This window comes from Panthera tigris, chromosome A2, assembly GCF_018350195.1.
Source record: "Panthera tigris isolate Pti1 chromosome A2, P.tigris_Pti1_mat1.1, whole genome shotgun sequence".
Lineage (NCBI taxonomy): Eukaryota > Metazoa > Chordata > Mammalia > Carnivora > Felidae > Panthera > Panthera tigris.
In genome coordinates, this window is record NC_056661.1 from 145,859,479 (window position 1) to 145,882,061 (window position 22,583).

The window sequence follows — 22,583 nt, forward strand, 5'->3', positions numbered from 1 at the left end:
GCTCACATGGAAGAGACAGGGAATGAACAGACACTAACTGTGGCCAGTCAGGCTCTCCGGGTCAGGGGTCCCTCGGGGGTCTTGGGGATCCCGGACGAGCCCCCAAATGTTATGCCCAGAATTCGTGATCCCAAAGACCACCAGGGAGCTGAGTCCGATGCAAAAGCAAAGAGCCTTTATTCGAGCTAGCTCGAGCTCAATCCCCTACCTGCACTGACGCAGCGGTGAGATGCCGGAGAGTGAGTTTCAAAAGCACAAAGGTTTTATAGGGATCTAGGGGCAGTTGGTGGGGTGATGGTCGTGGTCTTAGCCAATTGGATGGGGAAGGGTCAGAGTCCCGTTGCGCAGGTTGCCGGGCGTGGTTTGAACGGAAAATTTGAACAGGTGAGCAGGAAGTTACTCAAGGGGAGGAGGCGTGGTGTGAGGTTTGAGCAGGAATTTCTTCCTGCGGTTTTCCTGGACAGGGGGCCATCTCGGGGACACAGTCACTCAAGATGGAGGACACAGAACAAAATGGAGTCGGCTGGTCTAGGTCCACTCTTTCAATATTCAGATAAGACTTTGGACTTTAGACTTTATGCTGGAATGAGCTATAAGAACTTTGGGGCTGTTGGGATGAAATGAATGTATTTAGCAAGTGAGAGGGACACACATTTTGGGGGACCAGGGGTGGATGCAAGAAGGTGGATGTGTGCAGATCAGGAGGAGGGCTCTCATTAGATACTGAATCTACTAGCACCTTGATCTTGGACTTCCTCGACTCCAGAACTGTGAAAAATAAGTGTTTGTCATCTAAGCCATGAAGTTTATGGCATTTTTGTTATAGCAGACTTAATTGCCTAAGACAACTGGTGAGAAGAAATTTAGGAGGAACTAAGAGATGCAGTTCAGGAAATATTTCTTGAGTATCTGCTATGTGCCAGTTATGGAGGGTTTGAAGAAGAATAATGCAGGTGTAGTCCTCAAAAGTTCCCACTAAATACATGAGGAAAAAAGTGGACTGAGAATCAGGTACTTGGGTTCTGGATTCATATCTGCGAAAGGCCAATTGTGTGGATGACCTTAGACATGACATTGAACATAACTGGGTATTAGTTTCTTCATCTGTTGCATAATATTGTAAAAGGAAATTCTCCCATTTACAGCAGAGCTTGCCTAGGAGATAGCACACTGAATACTGTATTGTGCTCCTACTCTCCTAAATAGCTAAAGCTGTGAAAGAAACCATGAACTTTGCATGACCCATGTCAGCTAAAGCAAGATCCTTACAAGACCTATCTGAAGGTTTATTTTTTTCTGACCGCTGAAGTATGGGGCTTGTTTTAACCAATCATGTACAGAACTGTTGACTTATTCCAGCCTGTTGAGAGGGGTTATTTTAATCTTCAGTGAGCATAACAATCATGAAACCCGTTCCTTACAATTAAAAACACCTCTTTTCCCCCTTAGTCTAGTGTGTTCCTTTGCCTGGAAATAAATAAATCAGCCAAAGTGGTTTTGCTTTTTAACTCTGGTAGTCAGTCTTTTTTGACAACATCTTATATCTGAATTGTACTTTACCATTTACTAAGTCTCTTCCCACTTGAGAAGAATGGGATGTGATCAAACAGGACTGGCTTTTGAACCAAAGAGATTCTGGCTGTCACTGGCTAGCTACACCTCCTTGAATAAGTTATTATATCACTGAAGGTCCCAGCTGGAAACAGATGGCATTCTGAAATTGGGCAATTTAAGAGACTTAATAAAGAGACTATTTATAAAAGTGTGAGAACATACCAGGAAACCACAGGAAGCAAGGAGCAGGGGTGGTTACTGGAACCCAGAACCAGAGAGAGTGGTGTGGAGAGACTACCTGGGAGGAGGAGGACGTGTGACCTTTGGTCCAAAGGGCCAGTCGGCCCAGAGTGACCTTACAGACAGAGGAAGGAATAGCCTTACCTCACTCTCTTCTGTCCCACATGTGTGAAGAAGCAAATCAAAGACAACAATTATTTAACCTTTCTAAGTCTCATTATTCTCATTTGTGAAAGGGGAATAATATTTGTATCTCAGAGTTTCTATGAATTAAATGAGAACTTACATTATTTCATAGTAGACAAATTATGCACTCTATAATCATTCTCTTCCTTCATTTGATCTTCAAATCCCCTTGTGAAGTAGACAGGATAGGTTTGATTAAATTTACTTTTAGAGGTGGAAAATGAGACTCAGAAGTTATGTGAATTTCCCAAGGTCTCATAGCTAGAAAAGTAGCAGACCGACGAACAAAACTAAGATTTTTAACACATTCTCTAGGTTTCCTTCCATGGATTATTCTTGTGCCCCTACTCCCCTACTGCAGAAGGTTGCCACAGATGGTTTCTTCTCTCTGGAGCTGCTATACCTGGAGCTCCAGTAACTCTGCTGCTCAGAGAAAAATATGACTCAGGAATTAGTGCCTGAGCCAAAAGAAGCAACCACTAGATCGGTTAGATAAAAAGGTGGCCAGGGTCGCCTGGGTGGCTCAGTTGATTAAGTGTCTGGCTCTTTTTTTTTTTTTTTTTAATGTTTACTTATTTTAGAGAGAGAGAGAGAGAGAGAGACAGGATACAAGTGAGGGAGGAGCAGAGTGAGAGAGAGTCACAGAATCTGAAGCAGGCTCCAGGCTCTGAGCTACCAGTACAGAGCCTGATGCAGTGCTCAAACTCAGGAACCACAAGATCGTGACCTGAGCTGAAGTCGCACACTCAGCTGACTGTGCACCCAGGTGCCCTAAGTGTCCAACTCTTGATTTCGGCTCAGGTCATGATCTCACAGTTTGTGAGTTGGGCTCTGCGCTGACAATGTGGAGCCTGCTTGGGATTCTCTCTCTCCCTCTCTCTGCCCCTCCCTCACTCATTATTATAAAAAAAAAATAATAAAAGAAAGCCAAATGCCTCTAAAGTGACTAGGTATAAGACTTTGACCAAAATAGATTCTTCATATTGCATACTTGGCAATCCGCCTTGGATATCTATCAGATATATCCTGTATAGTTCATTAATGTCAGAATTCTTTTTTTTGTTTGTTTGTACCTCTTAATCCTCTTCATCCATTTCATCCATCCCTTAACCAACCACCCCTCTGGCAATCACCAGTTTGTTCTCTGTATTTAAGAGTGTTTTTGTTGTTGTTGTTGTTGTTGTTGATTTGTTCATTTGTTTTTTAGATTCCTCATGTAAGTGAAATCATATGGTGTTTGTCTTTCTCTGACTTTATTTCACTTAGCATAATACCCTCTAGGTCCACCCATGTTGTTGCAAATGGCAAGATTTAATTCTTTTATATATGTATATACCACATCTTCTTTACTCCTCATTTATCAATGGACACTTGAATTGCTTCAATTTCTTGGATGTTGAAAATAATGCTGCAATAAACATAGGGATACATCTTTTTTTTTTTTTTAAAGCTTATTCATTTATTTTGAGAGAGAGAGAGAGAGAGAGAGAGCGAGCAGGGGAGGGGCAGAGAGAGAGGGAGAGAGAGAATCCCAAGCAGGCTCCACAGTGTCAAGCATAGACTCTGACATGGGGATCTATACCATGAACCATGAGATCATGACCTGAGTCGAAATCAAGTTGAATGCTTAACCGAGGCCATCCAGGTGCCCCTCTTTTCATTTTTTTTTAAAAGTAAGCTCTATACCCAATATGGGGCTTTAACTCACAACCCCAAGATCAAGAGTCACATGCTCTACTGACTGAGCCAGCCAGGCACCCAATCTTCTCAAATTAGTGTTTTCATTTTTCTTGGGTATATACCCAGTAGTGGAATTACTGGATCATATGGTATTTCTATTTTTAATTTTCTGAGGAACCTCCATACTGTTTCCCACAGTGGTTGCACCCATTTACATTCCCACCAACAGTGCAAGAGGGTTCCCTTTTTTCCACATCCTTGCCAACACCTGTTATTTCTTATCTTTTTGATACAAGACAGGCCTTTGTGTGCCTGGCACTTTCTTACTATAGCTTAACTATTAGCTTAACTATTACCTTCTTAGAGAAGTTTCCTTTACTATCCAATCTAACTATTACTCCAGTGTAGTCTTTTCTTAGCACTCAAAACACACAGACTAAAATTATCTAGTTGACTTATTTATTACATGTTACCATATCAGAATGTAAGCTCCACGAAAGCGGGGCCCTTGTCTGGCTTGTTTATCCCTATCTCTCTTGCACCTAGACAAAACCTGGCACATCACAGCCTCTTGATAAATTTTCTTTTTTTCAGGAAAAGACAGTGAATAGTGACAAACCAAATACAATCAGTTACTTTCTCTGGTAAGTATTTACTACGAGAAGCATACTGAGAAGGCATCAGAAGAGTAAAAGATGATTGCTTTTAAGGGATGACGAGATGACAGGCCACTGGAGCTGCTGATCTCTGAATAATAATGATCCATTATCCAGTTCCCCATAAAGTGAGAATATGTCCCAATCTTTGAAGTGTGGGGGCACTAGAGGGACGAAGCAGCAGTTGAAGTTTCCAGGCCTTCCCCATGTATCCTTTTGATGAACTCCATCACCTAAGGCAACGCCCCAAACGCAGAGGAGGGTATAAAGATAGATCTCCAAGAGATCTGAGCTACTAGCAGACTCCTGCAGATTTTGAAATTTCTTTAGTCTTCTATTTTATCTTAACATTTACATACATCTTGGGTTCAGTATCATAATATATCCATATTTATGTTAACATATGAATACTTTAAATTATTCCACCGCTTGTAAAGTCTTTGCTGCAAGGAAGCCAAGCTATCCTGGGTCTTTACATTCTCCATGGCAATAGCACCTCAGGAATACATGTTTGCTGTCTGAGAAGTTCCCACATTCTCTTTCCTTTGCAGCCCAAGTTCTCCTTTAGCATAATTTAGTTGTTTATCAATAAATATTTACTGAGCATCTACTATGTACTAGAACCAACAGGCCTGGGGATGTAACTCTGAACAAGATATGCACAATTCCTACCTGCATGAGAGTTATTGTTTAGGGAGAAAGAACAGGAAAAAAAAAAAAGAGTAAATTAAAATGTATTGTGGTAGCTGCTAAGATAAGGAAGGAAAATCAGGGTGCCAACAGAAATATAGAAACTGGCACCTAACCTCAAAATTGGTGATGAGGAGTGGTGCCTACATGGCTCAGTTGGTTAAGCATTCTGACTCTTGGTTTCAGCTCAGGTCATGATCTCACAGTTAGTGAGTTCGAGCCCCATGTTGGGCTCTGTGCTGATAGATCAGAGCCTGCTTGGGATTCCTTGTCTCTCCCCCTCTCTTTGCCCCTCCCCCGCTCACTCTCTCTCTCTCAAAATAAATAAATAAACTTAAAAAAAAACCACAACTGGTGACGAGGAATGATTTTCCAGAATGAAATAATCTGAAAAATGAACAACAGTTAGCCAGGTAAAGAATGGTGGAGTGCTCCTGGCTTGGCTTAGGCTGAGCTCTGGAGGCCTGAGAGAGCACAGAACTCAAACGAGCCAATTCCGTGTGTTAGTTTAGTGTGGCAGGAGAAAAGCTTGCAAAGGATAAAGAAGAGAGAGGGCTGGAGACGTAATCAAGGCAGGACATGAGAGGCCTCTGCTAAAGGATTTCCATATTACTTAAATGGAATAGAAAGTCACTGAAAGTCATCTCAGGAAGAACTGGCTTATATCTATTTTTTATTATTAAAAAAATTTTTTTTTTACTGTTTGTTTATTCTTGAGAGAGAGTGGGGAAGGGGCAGAGAGAGAAGGAGACACAGAATCCGAAGCAGGCTCCAGGCTCCCAACCGTCAGCGCAGAGCCCGATGTGGGGCTTAAACCCATGAACTGTGCGATCATGACCTGAGCTGAAGTCAAGAGGCTGAACCGACTGAGCCCCTCGATTTTTTAAAAGCATCATCCAGAAACCGCAGTTCTGTATCTGGGAAAGAACAAAGGCCCTACTTACATTAGGGTAAGAGGTGTAATTGGCAAACCCAGCACCCCGAACTAACAGAACTGAGACACCATCTGAATCTTCTCCCCTCACAAGCCTCTCTTCTCCCAAAGTTCACACTAAGCCTCTTCGGGACTAGCCTTCTCGGGCCTCTGCCCCTGACTCTGGACTCGCAGCTCGAGTCACTGGGGTCACGGCATTATTCCCTCAGGGAACAAATACTTTTCCAACCTGCCGCCACACCCAAGGCGCGCGTGTGATTTTTAGACGTTAACCAATTGTGGCCTTCTTTTGGGCATTCTTGACCTGATGTGCTAGCGAAGGCCACTATCAAGTTTTGCCCGATGGAAAGAGGGAGCCAGGGAAGGATGTGAGGAGGTTTGGGGCAGCTTAGTGATTAGTAAGGGGGAAGAGAATACAATTATTGAGGTTTTCAACTCCCTGGGTCATTCGCTGAGAAACTCTTTGCCTGGGTTTTTCCGTGGGTCAGACGGAGACGAAGCTACGGTCAAGGCTCTCAGGGGTAGGGCTTTTAGGGCTTTTCTAGGGAGTGCCGAGCACTTGGGTAACCGCAGGGGCTAAGCCAGGGACTAAGCCTGCATAACCCTCGACAAACCGGTACCTGCTGGGAGCATTATCTACAGCTGCCAGATATTTGCAGCGAATGTTCCTTTTTTTTTTTTTTTTGATAAGAAGCTGGCACGCCGCCCGTGTGGCAGCGAGAGCACAAGGACTGCATATTCCCTCTCGGCTCTTTTTCTTACAACGCCGCCCGTCTCTCGCTCTTTCTGAACTTTGGGGCTAAGTTTCTGGCAGGGCTACCCGCGGGCGGACTTAACGACTGGGAACGAACCAAACCAAACCAAAACGATGGCACACGGCTTCCCTACTCCTTAAGGTTTTTTTCTTTTTTGTTTTGTTTTTTTTCCCGGTCGGGGGGGTGAATGTCATTACCGAGCAAGCCGAGCGCCCGGGCTGGGGTGAAAGGGCTCGCCACGAATGTTTACAAGCACGGGCATCGCCACCGGCACACGGCACAGGCTGAGAGGACGCGCGAGCATTTCCTTTTCCTGTCTCCATGTGACTCGGGAACGCGGGCCAAGACATTTAAAACCAGGACCAGGGCAGAGGGAGAGGGTGTTAGCTCTCCCGCGCCAGCTCCTTTCAGTGCCGCTGCCTCGTAGGATTTGTAAACGGGAGAGGGCAGCGGCTTCCAAAGTCGCTACGGCGTCCCTTCACCAAGTGCGTCCTCTCAGTTTCCCTTCCCGGCTCCTAAACCACAATTTCTTTCTTTTCGTAACATTCTTGGCTTTTTCCTTACCTCGGCTTGTAAGAAAAGTCCTTTGCGCCACTCCCCTCCGAGCTCCACAGGAAAGCCCTCAGGTGCTCACAGTCCAGTCTCAGTTTTGGTCAGTCATTAAGGAGTCTTAGCAGGTGGAAACTCTAGGAGAGAACCGAGGACACGCGCGCGCCTCAGCCCTCTACGCGGTGGGCAACATCCCAGCCCCGGAGCGTGGACGGCCTGGCGCGCCGCGGCCCCTTTAAGAGCAGGCCACGCCCCTCCCCTCCTCCCGGCGCGGCCGGCGGTCGGTGGCGGCCGCTACGGTGCTGACAAGATGGCGGCTGGCGGGGCTGTCGCTGCGGCGCCCGAGTGCCGGCTTCTGCCCTACGCGCTACACAAGTGGAGCTCCTTCTCCTCTACTTACCTTCCCGAGTAAGTGCCGAGCCTTGGGCTCGTGTTGCCCTGCTCTTCGGCATAAGCCCGGCGGGGCCAGGGGGGCAGTGGAGGGCAGCCGAGCCGAGAGGCCCAGGCGGGGCCTGCTGAGGGGGACGCTTGGCCTCCCGAGTCTCAGTCCAGCCGCGGAGAGCTTGGCCCTCCCCACCCCCCTGTCTCAGGGAGGGGTTGGGTCGGGAGAGCGGGGTCCGGGGGGGAAGGGGCGACGTGTACCCCGCGCGGATCCGGAGCGCGTAGGACAACGGGGAACCCGGTGATGTTTTGCCCGGGATTTGGGGGTTGAGGGAGGCTCGGGGGGCGGCTGGCTCAGGGAATTGGGGCAGGAACCGGAGCTTTCGGGGTCCCGACGGGTAGCAAACGGGTGAAGGAGTCTATGGTCGTCGGAGCTGGCCGGAGACGGGGGACGGCTCAGCCGATTGCTGCCGGGACAAAGTGTAAAGCTGAGAAGAGGAGTGATTGTTCCTGGGGGCGGGGGGAGGGGGGGTCATTAAAAGTGGTTAGCTCCAGAAGAGTGGTAAAAGTCACGGAAGGCTGAAAAGTTGTGAGATCCGTGTGAATCCTTGCAAGTGGGGAGGGTTTGTAGGATTTGCCGAGGGTTGTCCTTTCTGGCTGGTGTTTTCTGAAAAAGGTAGGGAGTGGGCTGGGACATTACGGAAGAGTTCCATTATGTTATGGCTCGGAACATGGATTTGTACAAACAGACCAACTTCCCAGCCCAGAAACTCAAATATAGACCTAAAAGTCTGCACTTTTAATCAGTTTGACTTCCAGCACTGGCTTGGTCTGGGTCGCCGATTCGGGGTTAAAAAGAGTTCCATTGCATTACTACTTGTGTATTTTTTGGTAGCAAATTCCTTCTGAAATGCTGAAAGTACTTTCATACGGTATTTACCTATCTTCAGCTTATCTTCGAGAGAAGGACATGTAAGTCCAAAATTTTACATGCAGATGGAGAAACTGGCTTAGTAAAGTTTGAAGATCTGTGTGCAGACGGGGAAGAAAAGTACTAGCTGTCCCCTGGAACATCATTTCACGAGTCCAAGAATGCTTTTCTGGACAAAACAAGTCACAAATAATTTATCGTTGATGTTACTGAACAAAAAAGTAGATCTGTGAAGCATACCCAGAGTTTTTTTTTTTCCATCTGTATTTTAAACATTCTTAACATTTTCTCAACGTTGATTTCAGTCAAGAATCCGCAAATGGATCTGTGACTTAGAAGAATGTAACGCTCTTAACTCCCACTCACCAGGTCAAGGGTTGGCAGTCAGGCCTTCAGTAGGGTTTGCTTCAGTGAAGGGTGCCAAGTGACTTGTGGTCAGATCTGGCCCGTGTGGCCTATTGATGGCTACTGCATGGCCGTGTCCCTGATTGATGTTGGACTCCCAGCGTTTCATCTGAGAACGAGCCAGGTAAACAGCCCTCAGCTGGAGTTGAAATGTGGCCCTTGGTGCTTGACTTCTGATTTTTTGAGGCTAACAAATTCTTGAATCTGAAGAAAATTAGCATTTTTCTCTGCCCCAGCTTAGGAACGCAGGCAGTAAGGAATTGGGGTGGCATTAAATCGTTTGATTTAATAACTTCAGAGAAGTTTTTTAAAAACAGAAATTTTCCTGGTCTTGAATTAGGCTGCTTCCAGGATTTTACTCCTTAAGTTTGTGATATAGGGGCAGGGCTTGCATGTCACAAGTCCCTTCAGAGTTCTGAATAAAAAAGGAAGAGTACAGTTCACGCAGGAAATGGTTTAGGGGGATGGCAACTTTACTCTGACTTACGCCTCATTATCCTGGCCCAAGATTTGAACTGGATAGAATACTAGTTGTGGTTAGAAGGCAGCTGTTTGAAATTGTGGAGAAATCTATTGTTATGATTCTCTCAAATATGTTCATATATTAGTACTTAATGCGTATTTAATTTTCAGACGCTTTCATTTACAATGTCTTATTTAATCCTTAACGATATTCTGCTGTTTTATGCAGAACAGTTTTTATTTTAAAGCACTAAACTATTAAAATAGAGTAATTGGAGCTTTTTTCTTTGAAAGAATATGACTGTTATGGAGCTTGAGTTTGAGAATTTTGTGTCTGCTGAATTGGTGTGGGCCATGCCTAAATTGTAAAACTCTTTTGGTACTGAGCAATTAGCAAGTAAGCATGGTATAGCTTTGTATAATATGAAGTGTAAGAAAGAGAATTGACCTTCTTTACCTTTGGCCTAAAATTCTCTTTAACAGCAGTTGCTGTATCCTTATTGGCAGTGACCGTCATGTTAGGTATCTCCTAAAAACGTCTAATTTTAAGTAAAGCCATTTGTTGTAGACAGTAGACAAACAATATTTGGGTGGCAAACATTTACTGATTACAAGTCGTAGACCTAGACATTTGGAGGGGAGAATAATAAAACAATAATAACAATGGGAAACACTGAAACTGTGTGCCTTCCATAAGCTAGGCTCCCTTATGAACACTTTAAATGTATTAACTCATTTAATTCTCACACAGCTGTATGAAGAATTTACGTTTTCCAGATGAGGAACCGGACATGGAGAGGTTAAAATTTGCCTCGCTAGCTGAGGTCATGATTTGAACCTAGGCAGTCTCGATTCAGGTTCCATAGCCTTAATAGTGCTGTTCTGCTTGTGCGCAAAAGTAGAGACAGGAATTCAAAGATTGGAAAGAGTTCTTATATTAAAGGCACTTAAAGTTTTGTTGTGTAAAAACATGTGAAGTCATAAAAAAAAAAAAAAAGGAAAAGTTCAGATATCTGTTTTCTTCCTAAGGAATTAGAATTTTTTTTTCCTTCTCCTAAAGGCAGAAAAAAACCACATTTTTTCCTTATAACCCTTTTAGATTTATTAAGACCTTAAAAATATTAAAGCAGATCTAGTTATACATGTACATTTTTATTTTGAAACTAACGAAGTGGCCTTTTGTTTTGCAAAGCTCTTAAATTTGCCATATTTTACATTTTTCTGAAATTTATATTTGGATATTAAGAGAAATACATTTTAATAATTTTTAGATTTACATGAGAGTTTATATTTAAGAATATTTTATAAATTGCTAATCTCTATACTCAAATGTTTCTTTTTAAAAATAATTGAATTTTTTTTTTAATTTATTTTGAGAGAGAGAGCAAGGAGGGGAGAGGCAGAGAGAGAGAGGGAGAGAGAGAATCCTGAGCAGGCTTCGTGCTGTCAGCACAGAGTGTAATGCAGGGCTCAATTTCATGAACTGTGAGATCATGACCTGAGCTGAAAGCAAGAGTTGTACGCTTAACCAACTGAACCGCCCAGGCGCCCCATATACTCAACTGTTTCTTGACGTAGCTAACCAATAGTGATACCAATTGCACTTTATTGAGCACTTATTATATACAAGATGCTTTTTCTACATAGTTTTACTTAATCCTTAGAACAAACCAGCAAGATGAATTTTGTTATTTTTGCAGGTGAGGAAACTGAGGTCCATACAGGTTAGGTAACTTGCCGTGTTGAACATAATAGTTTTCAAAAGGTTTAGCAAGTTCTCTGACTTAAAAGTTATTGCACGTGCTTCTAGTAACAACTACTTATTAAGTACCTTCTTTCTTTGGCACTATGCTTAGCACTTAGTGTGTCTTTTTTGATTTAGTCTTCACAAACACTTTACAGTAAATATTATTCTGTGTTACAGAATAGGGAAACTGAAGTTCAGACAGGTAAACTAACTTGCCCAAGTCCAAGAGTTGAAAGGATAGGAGATAGTATTCTGATCTTGGGCCTTCTGACTTCTGTTACCAAAGCTGCTTCAATATTTTGCAGGACTATAGTACATTCACAATTGTGAATACAATTAAGTGCTGTGCTATAAGGTTAGAGAAAGAGAACAATAGTTAGCTATATTTTCTCTTGACCTTTAAGGCTTTAATGTATTAATATAAAAACTGGGAGGACCTTTAAAAGTTTTTTTATACATTAGGTAATTTCATTGATATGGAATTATTCTGGTTTACATGTTATTGAAAGACTTGAATAGCTTAAGTAGTAAAATTTGATACATTTTAAGTGTGGTCACCTTTTTTTCCTATTAGTCTTCTTTATTAATATCAAATAATTAAAGATCATTGTGCATAATGAACTTGAGAGTTTGTTACAATCCCATAGTCTCCTGCAAACCCACAAATGTAAATCACTAGTTTGGAGGTATTCCACTTCCTGGAGACTGGAAGCTGTCATGTTCTTCCTTTCTCTCCTTTCCCTTTCCCTAAACCGAAATTAGACACTGGCCTGGCTTAGGAACATTATTGGCCACTGAAAGTTCTGATATTTTCAGTCTGATAATCTTAGAACTTTGGAAAAATAAAGATAAGCCAGGATAGAAGAAAGGAACCTGAGGTGGATAAAGGACTAGAGACTGAAAGGATCCTGGAACTGGATCTTTGTGACTTTTAGAAAGTTAATGATTCTTCTCTGAGCATCATCAGTTTCCTTTTATGTAGAAATAGTTTTTATTTTGATCAAATTCTAAGGAGGTTTTATATTGTTATTTTTTTCCAGGTAGGTAGATGTGTCTATCATTTGCATTAACTTCTAGGTAAATATAGTAGGTTTTGAATAAATTATTTTGGAGCCTGATACAGGGACTTTGTGATATTTTACATGTAGATAAGATACGTTTCAGCTGTTTGTGGCGATCTGACTGCTGTATTTCAGTCGTTCAAAAATCATCCTTGGGGAGTGGCTGGCTGGTTCACTTGGTGGAGCGTGTGACTGTTGATCTCGGGGTTGTGAGTTCCAGCTTTGGGTGTAGAGATTACTTAACAATAAAATCTTAAATTATCTTTGGAAATATGAGAGATTTCTAGATTTTAACTTTAGAGATGTTGATGTTAATACCTAAGAGTGGCTCTTTGTATTTACTTTGGTTTTTGGTACCTCATGAATCTGTAGCATGAGTGTTTCATCAGTTCTGAAAAAAATTTTGATATTCTTCAAATATTGTTTCTGCCCCATTCTTTTTCTCCTTCCCTCTGTGACTCCAGTGTAATCTATATTCTACTTTTTGTCATGTTCTCTATGTCTCTAATGCTTTTCCTTGTCGTTTCTATCTTTTTTTTTTGGTGGGGGGGGGGGGTCTCCTTATTCCATTCTGGATAGGTTTTCCTTGCCTGTGTTCCTGTTTACCAATTCTCTATTCAGCTTTGTCCAGTTTGCTTTTAACCCCATCTATATTTCTTGATCTCAGCTATAATATTTTTAGTGCTAGAATTTTTTTTTTAAATGTTTATTTTTGAGAGAGAGTGAGAAAAAGAGAGAAAGCTGCTCTTGCTCACATGAGTTGAGGAGGGGCAGAGAGAGAGTGAGACAGAGAATCTGAAGCAGGCTCCGGGCTGTCAGTGCAAAGCCTGACATGGAACTTGATCCCACAAACTATGAGATCGTGACCCTAGCTAAAGTTGGACCCTCAACTGACTGAGCCACCCAGGTGCCACAGTGCTAGAATTTTTATTTGATTCTCTCTTTCTGTCTTCTTAATAGAGCCTCTTTTTTTTGGTGAAAATACCCATATTGTCACCTATTTTCTTGAACATATCAATCAAGTTATTTAAAGTCTATGTCTGAAGACTCTAATATCTGGATCACCTGTACATTGATTTCTGGTTTTTTTCCCTTTTTGGTTAAGTATCTTGTTTGATAATATACTAATTATTATAATATGTAACTATATATAGTCCTATGTTATATGTTATATAATTATTGTTACTACTATCATCACCACCATTTTGGGGGGTAATTTTTGGTTAAATACCAGACATTACAGAATTTTAGATACAGGTACAAATTACAGTTGTGTACCTAATGATATATTTCTCTAGAGGAGATTCACCTGTCTTATGGCAGGCAGGTGGAATAGAGGCACATCGCCTCAATTGGACCTTCAGTCAAGAACTGAACAGACTTGGGCGCCTCAGTGGCTCAGTCGGTTAAGCGTTGACTTCGGCTTGGGTCGTGATCTGACCGCTCGTGGGATTGGACCCCACATCAGGCTCGGTGCTGACAGTGCGGGGCCTGAAGCCCACTTTGAGTTCTGTGTTTCCCTCTCTCTCCACCCCTCCCCCACTCATGCTCTGTCTCTCTCTCTCAAAAATAAACATTAAAATTTAAAAAAATAAAATAAAAAGAACGCACTTGAAGCTGGGTTTTTGGTTTTGTAAACCTCTAGTTTGCCTAACTTTGGTAGTCCTCCCAACTGAGAGACTGGTTGTTTCTAAGGCCTCTTCTGCTTGTCTCTGCAGCAGCGTGAGAATCCTAAAAGCTCGTCTTTGCTTTTCAGTTGCTTTCTGTGGACTTTTTAGCCTCTGCTCTGTGTATACAGTTCAAGACTTGACAGGTGCCTCAAGGGGGAAATCAGTACACAGTGTATGGCTTGTTCTTGTGTGCCTCTTTTCACTATAGGATCTTGACCTGTTAAGTCCTGGATATAATGGTAAGACCCAGTTTCCAAGTTTTGTCCTCCTGGCCGCATGAAAATTGCCAGAAATTCTGCTGATTTTCTGCCTTTTCGTTGCTGTCCTTTCCCAGCTCCTTTTCCTGTGCCGTTAAAGAAATAGGAGGAATGCCCTGTGTAGAATGTGACGTTCCCGTTAATGAATTCTGTAGGATCTCAAGTCCTAGGTGCCTCAGAAAGTATCTGATACCTTAAGAATTTTTTTTTCTATTTTGTACAGCTCTTCTAGTTTTAAGAGGGAATGTTGATCTGCTACAGGCTATTCTGTTATATCCAGAAGGAGAAATCTTTCTGTGTTTAGTTCTTATGGAATAGATTGTTGTATCTTGTAGGCTTGTGAATTCCTCATGATTCTTTTAATGTATTAACTTAACCTTTGAGCTCCAGAATTTTTTTGCCAAGTGTTCTCCTTCACTTTGCCTTTTGACATCTTAACTGCTTGTTCCTAATACCTGATGGGAAAAATTATGAAATATAAATAACATTGTTTGTTAGCAGTTATTTTAAGTTGTTTTCGACTAAGTTAAAGTGAGATTTATTCTTGGTTTTGTTGGTGATGTATTAGTCTTTTTTTGAGACTTAATTGTTCTTGAAGTCCAGAAACTGAGTTTTTTTAATGTTTTGAGAAAGCACAAGCAAGGGAGGGGCAGAGGGAGGAAGGCAGAGGATCCGAAGTAGGCTCTGTGCTGACAGCAGTGAGCCCGATGTGGGGCTTGAACTAATGAACCGTGAGATCATGACCTGAACTGGAGTTGGACATTCAACCGACTGAGCCACGCAGGTGCTCCCAGAAATTGAGAGTTTAATCTTTGTCATAAGCAAATAGTTATTTCCTTTCCTATAATGTACTTTTTATATTATCTACCTTTTTATTAGAACTTTAATGACAAAAAACAACTTTCTTGGGAATCTTACATTTATGTGAAGACATTATTTAGAAGGAAGATACTATGGTCTAATGTAAATTTTTTGGTTTGTAAATATTGTTAGTATTTAATACTTTTTAAATATCCTTGTTACTTTAGTATGACTGTTATTTATTGTCATCACCTATATATTTGTTCTTAAGGCGTGCTGTTTTGTATAAACAGAAATGCTAACTTATTTCAGGCATCCTTGGATATCATGTCCCCTTTCCCCTTCCTCTCATTATCCCCTTTCTTCCCTTTCCCTTTTGATTTAAGTAATTGGATCAGAAGAGCCTTAATCTAACTCCTACTTATTCTTCATCTGTCAGCTAAAATGTCACTTTCTCAGGAAACCCTGTCTCACCTCCATTCCCCCCCAGTAAGTGTGGCACCCTTTCCTTTGCCCCAGCAGTTAAATGTTTTTATACAAATGTATACCTTTCTCATATATCACTTTATACAGTTTATAACTATGCATTTATTTGTGCGATTTCTTGATTAATAGCTATCCCCCCAACTTGACCACAGTATCATAGGGACTATGGAATTTTTTCCCCCTCATCATTGTAGGCCAGCATAATGTTTATTAAATGAATAAATGACTGAATTAACTAGGCATTTTGGCTACTTTTCTGTCTTTTTTTTTTACCTTTTTTTTTTTTAACGTTTATTTTTGAGACAGAGAGACACAGAGCACGAACGGGGGAGGGGCAGACAGAGAGGGAGACACAGAATCAGAAGCAGGCTCCAGGCTCTGAGCCAGCAGCCCAGAGCCCGACGCGGGGCTCGAACTCACGGACCGCGAGATCGTGACCTGAGCTGAAGTCGGACACCCAACCGACTGAGCCACCCAGGCGCCCCTTTTTTAACTTTTTTTAAATGTGTATTTAGTTTTGAGAGAGAGAGAGGGAAAAAGGGAGCAGGGGAAGGACAGAGAGAGAAGGAGACACAGAATCTGAAGCAGGCTCCAGGCTCCGAGCTGTGAGCATAGAGCTCAACATGGAGCTCGAACCCATTAACTGTGAGATCATGACCTGAGCCGAAGTCGGACGCTTAACTGACTGAGCCACCCAGGCGCCCCTACTTTTCTCTCTTTAATGCAATAAAAAAAAATTTTTTTTTAAGTTTATTTACTTTGAGAGTGAGCACAAGTGGGAGTGGAGCAGATAGAAGGAGCGACAGAATCAGTTCACAGCCCCATGCAGGGCTTGAACTCATGAACCGTGAGATAGTGACCTGACTAGAGATCAAGAGTCAGACACCTAACTGACTGAGCCACCCAGGTGCCCCACTTTAATGCAGTTTTAATCTGGGGCTAGAGGGAGTCATATACTGGCTATGTTCAAAACCCCAAATAATTAGTAATATTTAAATCCATGCTATGAATTTTCATGGTTCCCATAGCTTTTGACAATTTCTGAGAATATTTTAAGTGAAACTGGTTGAGTGAGAGATGTTATATTTGGAAGGACTTGAATAATAGAAAACTTCTTATCCTGGAGTTTTAAAAAGTTTGTATTAAGTTATTTATAATTCTTATAGCCAATATTTCTAACGAGACCTTGAGAACTTTAAAGCTGAGTTTATTACAACCAATAATGAAGCAACAGAAAGGGAAATCAAGGAATCAGTCCCATTTACAGTTGCATCAAAACCCATAAAATACCTAGGAATAAACCTAGACAAAGAGGTGAAAAATCTATACCCTGAAAACCATAAAAAGCTTATGAAAGAAATTGAAGACACAAAAAAATGGAAAAATATTTCATGCTTCTAGATTGGAAGAACAAATATTGTTAAAATGTCAATACTATCCAAAGCAATCTACATATTCAATGCAATCCCTGTCAAAATAACATCAGCATTCCTCACTGAGCTAGAACAACAATCCTAAAATTTGTGTGGAACCAGGAAAGACCCTGAATAGCCAAAGCAATTCTGAAAAAGAAAACTAAAACTGGAGGCATCACAATCCCGGACTTCAAGCTGTATTACATAATTGTAATCATCAAGAGAGTATGGCACAAAAATATACACTCAGATCAATGGAACAGAATAGAGAACCCAGAAATGGACCCACAAACATATGGCCAACTAATCTTTGACAAAACAGGAAAGAATATCCAATGGAATAAAGACAGTCTCTTTAGCAAATTGTGTTGGGAAAACTGGAGTGACATGCAGAAAAATGAACCTGGACTACTTTCTTACACCATTCACAAAAATAAACTCAAAATGGATGAAATACCTAGACGTAAGACAGGAAGCCATCAAAATCCTAGAAAAGAAAACAGGCATAAACCTCTTTGACCTTGGCCGCAGCATCTTCTTACTCAACATGGCTCCAGAGGCAAGGGAAACAAAAGCAAAAGTGAACTATTGGGACCTCATCAAAGTAAAAACCTTCTGCACGGTGAAAGAAACAATCAGCAAAAGTAAAAGACAACAAGCATAATGGGAGAAGATATTTGCAAACAACATATCAGATAAAGGATTAGTATCCAAAATCTATAAAGAACTTGTCAAACTCAACACCCAAAAAACAAATAATCCAGTGAAGAAATGGGCAAAAGGCACGAATAGACAATTTTCCAAGGAAGGCATTCAGATGGCTAACACACACACGAAAAAATACTCAATATCACTCATCATCAGGGAGCTACAAATTAAAACCACAGTGAGATACCACCTGACACCTGTCAGAATGACTAACAGTAACAACTCAGGCAACAACAGATGTTGGCAAGGATGCAGAGAAAGAGGATCTCTTTTGCACTGCTGGTGGGAATGCAAGCTGGTGCAGCCACTCTGGAAAACAGTATGGAGGTTCCTCAAAAAGTTAAAAATAGAACTACCCTACAACCCAGCAGTTGCACTACTTGGTATGTATCCAAGGGATACAGGTGTGCTCTTTCCGAAGGGGCACATGCACCCCAATGTTTATAGCAGCACTATCAACAATAGCCAAAGTATGGAAAGAGCCCAAATGTCCATCGACAGATGAATGGATAAAGAAGATGTGGTGTATATATATACAATGGAATATATTTAGTTTTTGATTACTTGGCAGTCAAAAAGAACAAAATCTTGCCATTTGCAACAACGTGGATGGAACTAGAGGGTATTGTGCTAAGCGAAATTAGTCAGAGAAAGACAAATATCATAGGACTTCACTCATGTGGAATTTAAGATACAAAACAGATGAACATGATGGAAGGGAAGCAAAAATAATACAAAAATAGAGGGACAAAATATAAGAGACTCAACGGAGGGTTGCTGGAGGGGTTGTGGGTGAGGGGATGGGCTCATTGGGTAAGGGGCATTAAGGAGGACCCTTGTTGGGATGAGCACTGGGTGTTACACATAGGGGATGAATCACTGAAATCTCCTGAAATCATTGTTGGACTATATGCTAACTTGGATGTAAATGAAAAAAAAAAAATAAAATTTTTAAAAATTAATAAGAGGAAATAGTATGTGGGATATAAGGGAAGTTGGTGCTATCTTCACAATTTCTCTGTGAATCTAAAGATATTTTGAATTAAAAGGTTATTAAAAGCAAGGGGCGCCTGGGTGGCGCAGTCGGTTAAGCGTCCGACTTCAGCCAGGTCACGATCTCGCGGTCCGTGAGTTCGAGCCCCGCGTCGGGCTCTGGGCTGATGGCTCGGAGCCTGGAGCCTGTTTCCGATTCTGTGTCTCCCTCTCTCTCTGCCCCTCCCCCGTTCATGCTCTGTCTCTCTCTGTCCCAAAAATAAATAAAAAAAAAAACAAAAAACAAAAAACAAACAAAAAAAAAAGGCAAAAAATTGGGTTTTATTACAGAATTTGATTTGCCTAATAGTTTTTAATAGTTTTAGAGTATCTTATCTATATTTTGATTAATTTTAGGATGGTGTCATTTAATTCCTTGAATATAAGTATTTGTTGACTTTTTTTTATATAACAGTGTTTTTGGTTTGGAAGCTCACATTCCATACACTTTGACCATTTAAAGTGTATAATTTAATATCTTTTACTATGTTCACAGATATGTATGACTATTACTGTAGTCAATTTTAGAACATTTCTATAGTCTCAAAAAGAAAACTGTACTGTTAGCCATTAACTGCTTACTCTGCCATTTCTAGGCACTAAACTAATTTCTGTATCTATAGGTTTGCTTATTCCAGGCATTTCGTGTAAATGAAATTATATAATAATGTAGTCTTGCGATTGGTTTTTTTCACTTAGCATATTGTTTTTAAAGCTCATCCATTTTGTAGCAAGTATCAGTACCTCATCCTTTTTATGGCTGATAATCTATTCTGTTTATACACCACATTTTGTTTATCCATCCATTAGTAGATGGACATTTGGGTTGCATATCAGTATTTAGCTATTATGAATAATGCTGCCATAAACCTTTGTTTACAAGTTTTTGTATAGTATCTTTTTATTTCTTTTGGGTAAATGCCTAAGATTAGAATTTCTGGGTTATGGTAACCAGGTTTAACTGAGCAATTACCAGCTGTTGGTTGGGTGTTTTTTCTTTTATTGAATGATTAGCAAGAAACTGATTAATGCATATGAATTGAATCCCTGTAAGGAAAAGGACCATCTGAAATTAGATAGCAAATTGCCTGACTTCAGTTTATTGCTCCGAGAACTTTCTGTGACAGTTTAGCTACTCATTTATCTTCCTTTATTTTTTTATTTTATTAAATATATTTTAATTCCAATATAATTAACATACAGTGTTATATTCATTTCAGGTGTACAATATAGTGTTTAAACAATTCCATCTATTACTCAGTGCCCATGAAGATAAGTGTACTCTTAATCCCCTTCATTTTTTTCACCTATTCCCCCATTCACCTCCCGTATGGCAACCATTAGTTTGTTCTCTATAATTAAGTCTGTTTCTTGATTTGTCTCTCTGTTTTCCCCCTTTGTTCATTTGTTTCTTAAATTCCACATATGAGTGAAATCCTATGGTATTTGTGTTTGACTTCACTTAGCATTATCCTCTGTAGATCCATCCATGTTGTTGCAGGTGGCAAGATTTCATTCTTTCTTATGGCCAAATAATATTCCATTGTATACATATCACACATCTTCTTTATCCGTTTATCTACAGGTGGACATTTGGGCTGCTTCCATAATTTGGCCATTGTAAATAATGCTGCAGTAAACATAGGGGTGCATGTATCCCTTTGAATTAATGTTTTCATAATCTTTGAATGAATACCCAATAATGTGATTACTGGATTGTAGGGTAGATCTGTTTTGAATTTTGTGAGGAATGTTCATATTGTTTTCCACAGTGGCTACACCAGTTTACATTTCTGCCAACAGAGCAGGAGTGTTCCTGTTTCACCGTATCCTTGTCAACACTTGTTGTTTCTTGTGTTTTTGATTTTAGCCATTCTGACAGGTGTGAGGTGATACCTCATTGTAGTTTTGATTTGCATTTCCCTGATGATAAGTGATGGTGAGCCTTTTTTCATGTGTCTGTTGGCCATCTGGATGTCTTTAGAGAAATGTCTATTCTTGTCTTTCCATTTTTAAATTGGATTATTTGTTTTTGGGGTGTTGAGTTATATCAGTTCTTTATACATTTTGGATACTAACCCTTTGTGGGATATGTCGTTTGCAAATATATTCTCACATTCAGCAGGTTGTCTTAGTTTCGTTGGATGTTTCCTTTGCTGTGCAGAAAGAAGCTTTTTATTTTCATGCAGTCTTAATACTTTATTTTTGCTTTTGTTTCCCTTGCCCCAGGATAGACATACTATGCCAGAGAAATTACTGCCTATGCTCTCTCCTAGGATTTTTATGGTTTCAGGTCTTACATTTAATCCATTTTGAAGTTTTGTTTGTTTTTTGAGAGAGAGAGAGAGAGCATGAGTCAGGAAGGGGCAGAGAGAGAGGGAGACAGAGGATACGAAGCAGGTTCCATGCTATCAGTGCAGAGTCTGATGCTGGGTTTGATCTCACGAGATCATGACCTGAGCCAAAGTTGGATGCTTAACTGACTGAGCCACCCAGTCACCCCGTTTTGAGTTTATTTTTGTGTATGTTGTAAAAAAGTGGTTTGGTTTCATTCTTTTGCATGTAGCTGTCCAGTTTTCCTCGCACCATTTGTTGAAGAGACTGTCTTTTTCCTATTGCATATTCTTGCCTCTATGTTGAAGATTAATGACCATGTAATTGTAGGTCAATTTCTGGGCTTTCTATTCTGTTCCTTTGATTATCTTCCTTTATTATTGTTTACAATATATGTTATGGATTGGCTCCATATCTTCATTTCTTAAGATACCTACCCAGCTGTCACAGTATACATACATCGAGAAATACATATATACTTTTCTGAGCAGTTAGTGGTGGGGATGTGAGTTGAAAGTTGGTATGTTTTTTTTTCTTTTTTTTCTTTTTTTAACGTTTTATTTTACTTTTGAGACAGAGAGAGACAGAGCATGAACAGGGGAGGGTCAGAGAGAGAGGGAGACACAGAATCTGAAACAGGCTCCAGGCTCTGAGCTGTCAGCACAGAGCCCGACCCGAGGCTCGAGCTCACGGACCGTGAGATCATGACCTGAGCCGAAGTCGGACGCTTAACCGACCGAGCCACCCAGGCGCCCCTGGTATGTTTTTTTTCTAAAATTTATATGGTTTGCTTACATTTGAAATACTGAGTGGGAGATATTTATGAAACTTGTTTATGAAGTCTTTCTTTAAACAAATGGAGGCATAGATTTTAAAAGAGCTGAAAATAACTTTTATTGAGAAAATGGTTTCTTACAGAACGTAGAGGCAATTTCAGATAATTGGAAAATTCATACATCTAGGTCTGAAGGTTTAAGCTTTGACATCTATATAATGTCCATTTTGTATAATCTAAAATGCCACAGTAGGTGACAGGTTAAAGAAAAACTGGTTATTATTTATATGTTTTTTGCTGCATTGTGGTATTCAAATTGCTATTATGGCTTTTCACATTTTTGGCTGTCTTACCATAAGTTATTGGTGCCTGTTAACTCCTGGGTAATAGCCAGACCTATTTGAAGGTATAAGAGAAGAATCTTTGTTGGTGAGCTATCTATATACATACAGTAGCACAAACGATACATATTGAAGGTAACAAAAGCTAAGTTTAGATGTATGATAGAAGCAGTAAATGTTACAGAAATCAGAAGTGAAATTCAGGGGATGGAGCTGTTACTGTTGGCCAGGGCTTGAGGAGAGACTTCTTGGAAGAGGTAAATGAGCTGTGCCTGCCTTTGTGTACAGATATAACTTATTATCCTTCAAATTTCTTGAATGCAGCAATTTATCCTTACTCTCATGCATATTCAAGAACTTCTATTTGGGAAATTGTGTTAGCATTTGGAATTTGTCTGGTTACTGTAGTGTATCAGAACCAGGGAGGTGCTTGGAGATAGACTTTTGTCAAATAGTTGTGCTTTACAGGATGCTTGATGCAGGCTGGGTCATTGGTCAGATACTTCTTCCTTAGATATTACATATGTGTACTG

At 40.8% G+C, this 22,583-nt stretch overlaps 1 protein-coding gene and 1 long non-coding RNA gene across 4 annotated transcripts in view; one reads left to right on the forward strand and one right to left on the reverse strand.

The window, feature by feature from the left end:
- LOC122234825 overlaps nt 1-7,446 on the reverse strand; it is a 57,182-nt gene extending 49,736 nt beyond the window's left edge. For both annotated transcript variants that reach the window (XR_006212757.1, XR_006212758.1), the window contains exon 1: nt 7,260-7,446. This is a non-coding gene — a long non-coding RNA (uncharacterized LOC122234825). The remainder of the gene's footprint in view (nt 1-7,259) is intronic.
- The window catches only part of MKLN1 (muskelin 1), a 214,106-nt gene that overhangs the window by 23,883 nt on the left and 167,640 nt on the right, over nt 1-22,583 (forward strand). The window contains exon 1 of one of the 2 annotated variants that reach the window (XM_042972575.1): nt 7,505-7,652. The exons of the other annotated variant lie outside the window; for it this stretch is intronic. Coding sequence (XP_042828509.1) covers nt 7,555-7,652 — 98 coding nt within the window. The 5' untranslated portion in view covers nt 7,505-7,554. Of the gene's footprint in view, nt 1-7,504; nt 7,653-22,583 lie in introns of those variants that run through there. 2 annotated transcript variants of the gene reach the window in all.